The sequence below is a fragment of the Rhinichthys klamathensis genome, unplaced genomic scaffold, assembly GCF_029890125.1.
Source record: "Rhinichthys klamathensis goyatoka isolate OS25496 unplaced genomic scaffold, OSU_Roscu_1.1 h1tg001080l_1, whole genome shotgun sequence".
Taxonomy (NCBI): domain Eukaryota; kingdom Metazoa; phylum Chordata; class Actinopteri; order Cypriniformes; family Leuciscidae; genus Rhinichthys; species Rhinichthys klamathensis.
The window spans coordinates 1017-7500 of record NW_026607334.1 but is presented as its reverse complement, the minus strand read 5'-3'; the positions used below and the strand labels follow the sequence as shown (position 1 = coordinate 7500).

The window sequence follows — 6484 nt, the reverse complement described above, 5'->3', positions numbered from 1 at the left end:
TACCCACAACCCACTGCGCTTTGGAAGAGGAACTACAAACACGAGTAAAAAGTGTTAAAATACTACAAAATATGATACAAAATAAAAGATATGCGCGGCCGACGGTGAGAGGTTTAGATAAAGGTTTGAGGGACTAATCACATATTTGTCACATATTTATTTAATGTTATCCGTGTTATATTTCATCTGCAATAACAGTGTGGAGCTTCATAGAGATCTGTTTGGCCATTAACTTTTAAATGCATCATAAATGCTTCAGAAAAATGCATATAATTATCTTGCCTAAACTCAAAAGCAAACTAATATGTCCTCTTGGGAACGTGTCCTGAAACTGACAATCCACGTGTTGCAAAGATGATTGACAGGCCAGTTTAAGATGCCACAGAGAGCAACCGTTAAAGATGCAACTGTAGTGTAGTGTGTCCCAAAGCTTGTTTTGCTACACACTCAAAAGTATCTACTTTTTCTTCACAAAAAGAGTACACACTTTTAGGGTGTGTATGTGAACTGAGACGCAGATAGTGCAGAACTCCTGTGGTGAGTGTTCACATCAGTGTGTGTGTGTGTGTGTCTGCGTCAGACTGAAGCTGTTCACATCAGTGTGTGTGTGTGTGTGTGTGTCTGCGTCAGACTGAAGCTGTTCACATCAGTGTGTGTGTGTGTGTGTGTGTCTGCGTCAGACTGAAGCTGTTCACATCAGTGTGTGTGTGTGTGTCTGCGTCAGACTGAAGCTGTTCACATCAGTGTGTGTGTGTGTGTGTGTGTCTGCGTCAGACTGAAGCTGTTCACATCAGTGTGTGTGTGTGTGTGTGTCTGCGTCAGACTGAAGCTGTTCACATCAGTGTGTGTGTGTGTGTCTGCGTCAGACTGAAGCTGTTCACATCAGTGTGTGTGTGTGTGTGTGTGTGTGTGTGTGTCTGCGTCAGACTGAAGCTGTTCACATCAGTGTGTGTGTGTGTGTGTGTGTCAGACTGAAGCTGTTCACATCAGTGTGTGTGTGTGTGTGTGTGTGTGTGTCAGACTGAAGCTGTTCACATCAGTGTGTGTGTGTGTGTCTGTGTCAGACTGAAGCTGTTCACATCAGTGTGTGTGTGTGTGTGTGTGTGTGTGTGTGTGTGTGTGTGTGTCTGCGTCAGACTGAAGCTGTTCACATCAGTGTGTGTGTGTGTGTGTGTGTGTGTGTGTGTGTGTGTGTGTGTGTCTGCGTCAGACTGAAGCTGTTCACATCAGTGTGTGTGTGTGTGTGTGTCAGACTGAAGCTGTTCACATCAGTGTGTGTGTGTGTGTGTGTGTGTCAGACTGAAGCTGTTCACATCAGTGTGTGTGTGTGTGTCTGTGTCAGACTGAAGCTGTTCACATCAGTGTGTGTGTGTGTGTGTGTGTGTGTGTCTGCTGTTCACATCAGTGTGTGTGTGTGTGTGTGTGTGTGTGTGTGTGTCTGCTGTTCACATCAGTGTGTGTGTGTGTGTGTGTGTGTGTGTGTGTGTGTGTGTGTCAGACTGAAGCTGTTCACATCAGTGTGTGTGTGTGTGTGTCTGCTGTTCACATCAGTGTGTGTGTGTGTGTGTGTGTGTGTGTGTGTCAGACTGAAGCTGCTCGCGGGTATCAGGAGTTCCTGTCCGCCGCGGCCCGGATGAAGGCTCTCTCGGCCGCTGTGTGTGGGGAACAGCAGGTGTGGGCCAGATACGGCATCGCCTCCGACACCATCTCCATCTTCAGGAAGGTGAACGCAGCTCACGCGCACTCAAAGCTCTTCCAGGAGCGCTTCCAGAGAAATAAGACATTTATCTTTACCTCATCTATATTAGCAAAAAAAGTACTATTAAACTGGAAGGAGAACAAAAAGGTCTATTACCCAATGGTTTCATTTATTAGTAGACACATCAGCGCTTGAGAAAATGACTCGCATAGAAACAAAACAAGAAATATGGATATATAAAACATGGAGCCGTCTTCTAAAGTTCCTGGATAGATGATCATGAAATATGAAATGCATAATCAAAGGCGTGAATAGATTAGATATATTAGACGTTTACGATTTTAAATAATGTGGGTTTAGAGTTAAGGGTAGGCGATTTTTTTTTTGTGCAAATTTGTACTTGCATGTTTTTGTACCCAGCAAAATACAAAATAAATAAGTTCTTCCAGTAACGTTAATAGAGATTTCACTGAAAGTTATCTGGACTTTAATAATGTTCTCAAAACATTAGCACAAAAACATTATTTATACAAAGTTCATGGAACGTTGTTAAAGTTTCAGTTCATCTAATTTTTTTTAAATGTAACGACTTGTTTCAGACGTTCAGAGAACATTCAAAAGTAACATTTCCATAATGTTTGAAGAATGATACAATGTTCCATTAACGTTCACTGTTGCTGGAAAACTCCTACAACCTCTCTCTGTGTGTGTGTGTGTGTGTGTGTGTGTGTGTGTGTGTGTGTGTGTGTGTGTTACAGGCTGATCTTCATCAGGAGCACCTGAATCTCTCAGAGGCCAAGAAAGTTGATGCTGATGGACTCGTGCGCTTTATGACCATGAATAACGTTCGTTACGTCACAGAGTATAATCAAGCGGTACTGAACACACACACACACACACACACCTCAACTTCCTGTCTCGTCTCTTCTTTGTAATGCTAATCTAATTATATATATAATTATGTTATATAATTAAAATAATTGTGCAATAACTAGTAGACCTAGGGCTGGGCAATATCGTGATACAGTAAAAAAAATCTGTAAAATAATAAAATACAATAGACCTACAAATCTGTTGAATTATTCAAAGCATAGGCTATTTTCCACACTGTTTTTTAATTAAATGAACACAATAAATAATGATATGAGTGATGTTGTGACAGTTTTTCATATAATTTACATTATTTATTATAACGTTATTTCTGATATTGCATTCAGCAGCAAATGCATATTTTCGTGATTTATGTGTGATCAGAAAACATAACTGCAAGGAAACGATCTAATGGGCTAATATAGACATAATAGTAATAGACATAAATACATGCATAAATAAATGTGAAAAGAAATATATGCATAAATAAATAAATAATTTTGTGAAAAAAATACAATTATGCGTAGCCTAAATAAAGAAATAAAAGTATAAATACTTATTTATTTTAGTTTTTATACATTTATTTATTTATTTATTCATTTATTTATTATGTCAGGTTCGGCATCCCATATGATATCTCTTCTGGATATATACTAGCTGTCGCTGCATAGAAGCAGAATCACAGTATGATTTCTCGTGTGTGTGTGTGTGTGTGTGTGTCAGTCTGCCGTGGGTCTGTTCCAGTCCGAGGTGAAGACGCACGTGCTGCTGTTGGCCGTTAGAGGGCGCGCGGACTCAGACCCGCTTCAGGAGCGCTTCCGGGATCTCGCGCCAAAATACACCGGCAAGGTAATAAACGAGCGATTTTCCCGCTTCGACCCGATGGAGAAAGTGTTATTTAAGGGGATGATGGGGTAAAGTCGCACTGTTTTACTCTCTAATGGGATTAAGAGCTTCTGAACTGATTACTCAAGCGCTCCGCCCACTCGACCCTAATATTCTCCTGAAATTCTCCAGGATTCTTCCAGAACTTTCAGAAATAGTGGAAAGTGTATGAGACTGATTTGAAATCTTTTAGTTTAAAGCGACAGAATGTTCACTTTGTAAAATATACTACAGTAATCAACATTTGAAGTGGATCAAAACCTTTCATTAAAGTTATAGGCTTACATGAATTTTGAACAATCTTAGGGCAACTTTAATGAACTTTTTGATGTAATGTACTGTAATTACAAGATAATTAGGGCCTACATTTTACACTCAGAGTAATATTTATCTGGCACAAAAACAATTGAGGATCTCAGTCTGGAATATAGGCTACTGAACATAAAACTTGAAACGTGCAAATGAATAGGCCTATTAAATAAAAAAAATTGATTAAAAAATTTAACAAAATGAATCGTGACCTCTCATTTGATTTAAAACGAGTTCAAGACTTCCCGAAACGACATGAGCTAGAGACGTGATCACAGTTTGTGATGATTTTAGTGCAGATTGTTGAATGTTTTTTGTGAAATGCAGATGTTGTTTGTGCTGGTCAACGGAAGCGAGAAGTCAAACGCGCGCGTGCTGGAGTACTTCGGCCTGGGGTCACATGACCTGCCACGGGTCGGCATCTATGATGGCACCCTGGACGAGAAGTGGCTCATGCCGTCCGATGACATCACCACTGAGCGCGTGCAGACCTTCTGTGACTCTTTCCTGGCCGGAGACCTGCAGGTGAGGCCGAGACTGACGCATCGCATCATCACTGATGTCATCAACACTGTACGAGCACTGAGTGTCTTCTTCCTAACAGAAGCAGAACGAGGCTGGAACACCCGAAGACAAGACCGAACTATAATAGGATCCTTCATTTCCTTCAATAAAAATATTAAATGAAATACAGTGGATCCTGTTATAGGACCTTTTTATCAGTGATTATCAAACACCATGACTCCACTATTAACCCCTTAAGTGTCACCGGAATCCATTACATTTTTAAAACAGTAATATCCTATACTAAACCTAAACTAATCTTGACAAATTATATATCATTTGAAAGCTGACAATCTCTAGTTTCCATATTTGGTGATTGATTTTCAAAATAAATTACAGAGGAGCCATAATTTATCAATTTGCAACAAGAATATTTTCATACTCCTAAGGCGTGTTTAGACCTTTATTTTGAAATAGAGATGAACATGAAAAATCATGAAAGAAGGGTAGAAACCTCAGTTTGTTTTCATGCCAAGAGTTCAAAAGATAGCATCCATTCAATTATTTTAGAAAAAAAGGTCTGAATTTTTTTTTTAAATATAAAGAAAAAAATGATAGATTCACCATTTGTGGCAGGAAGCTAAAACGCACATGCGTGTTCTTTTTATGTTTCTTAGAGGTTGAAATCATATCAAAATCTGCCAAACTTCTCATATTACTTCTGAATAGGATGTCTACTTCATAAATTGTATGAAAATTGTGGAAATAATGGTTCATATCACTCAAAACACATATGGAAATGGAGGCGCCCTTATATGGGCAGTAATGGAGTCTGGTTGTCATCTAGTGAAAAAGTTTGGTACTGCACCCAAACAAAATCTCACTGAAAGCTCATTTTTTGAGATATCACTAAAATTTGAAACACAACTTGTTCAGATTTTTGCCTTTGATTTTTTTTTTTGCAGTTTTAGAGTCGCCCAGGTTTTGAAAATAAATATTTTATATAAAATATGAATAATTAAATTTTTTATACATTACATTGTACATTTTCATAAACTCAAACTTCTATAACTTTTTTTCTGTTTCACTTTCTCAATTTATTTCACTTCTACAAAAATCTGCTAAATGTCTTCTTTAAAACAAGACCAATATTACGTCTATATTCCAAAGCATTCATGAATTACGACCATTTAAGTTCGAAATGTGCATTTTCATGTATATTCAAAAAAAGGGGGGTGACACTTTAAAGGGTTAATATCCATCTAGACATTTAGGGTTTTTTTTCATTTCTGATCTATGCACATTTATAATGGATCTTTGGGCGTACTTACAGTAATTAACAAAAATATGTTCTAAAAATAATTTTTAATGTTCCCATTATGCTACCAAAACGTTATTTATGAATGTCCCCAGACCGTTCAAAACGTCCGTTTTTTATTTGAACGTTAATGGAACATTGTATCATTCTTCACACATTATGGAACGTTACTTTTGAATGTTCTCGGAACGTTCTGAAACAAGCAGTTACATTTAAAAAATAACAAACATCCAACTGAAACATTTCAGGAAAAAAACTCCATAAACGATGAATAGATTATGTTTTTATGCTACATTATTAAAGACCAGATAACTTTGAATGTCCATTCTATTAACATTATTTGAAGTGGACATATTATGAAAATCTGACTTTTCCCGTGTGTAAGTGCTATAATCGGGTCCCCTGAAAACGTGAAACCCAGTAACTTTGTTCTGTTGAGTCTTTCTCTGTAAGTATGCCAAAAAATAAGCCGATCAGATTTCACTCCTTCTTCCGTATGAAGAGGATCTTATTATAATATTCCCGGCCCTTAATCTGCACGTTCACACACACCAGCGACATTGGGTTCGGCGAGCGCCAACAGAGACCAGTTCTAACGCACTGGAGAAGATCCAGCAAAGCCTGAAACTGTTCTGTGGTCGAGCACAGACGACACTGAACACTATTGACCAGAACATGTCAGCGCTGTCTTATAAACACCTCAGGAACTGTGGACACTTGTGGAAGAGTTCAACATGATGAGGAGATGATCAGTGTAACTCCACAACAACTACACAAATGTCTCCGCTAACATTCAGAAACGTGTAAAAGTGAAGCTCTCCCTGAGTCTCTCCGTAAGGCTGCACTCGCTGCTGTTACTCCTGACTCTGGATCAGTGAGATCAGCCTGTGTTGTTATTG

The 6484-nt window shown here is 38.6% G+C and overlaps 1 protein-coding gene across 1 annotated transcript in view; it reads left to right on the top strand.

The window, feature by feature from the left end:
• LOC130079484 (endoplasmic reticulum resident protein 27) overlaps nt 1–4461 on the top strand; it is a 15121-nt gene extending 10660 nt beyond the window's left edge. Inside the window, exons 5-9 of the mRNA XM_056244758.1 lie at nt 1586–1723; nt 2458–2574; nt 3293–3418; nt 4091–4288; nt 4368–4461. Of these exons, the coding sequence (XP_056100733.1) occupies nt 1586–1723; nt 2458–2574; nt 3293–3418; nt 4091–4288; nt 4368–4412 (624 nt within the window). The 3' untranslated portion in view covers nt 4413–4461. The remainder of the gene's footprint in view (nt 1–1585; nt 1724–2457; nt 2575–3292; nt 3419–4090; nt 4289–4367) is intronic.
• The last annotated feature ends 2023 nt before the right edge of the window (nt 4462–6484 follow it).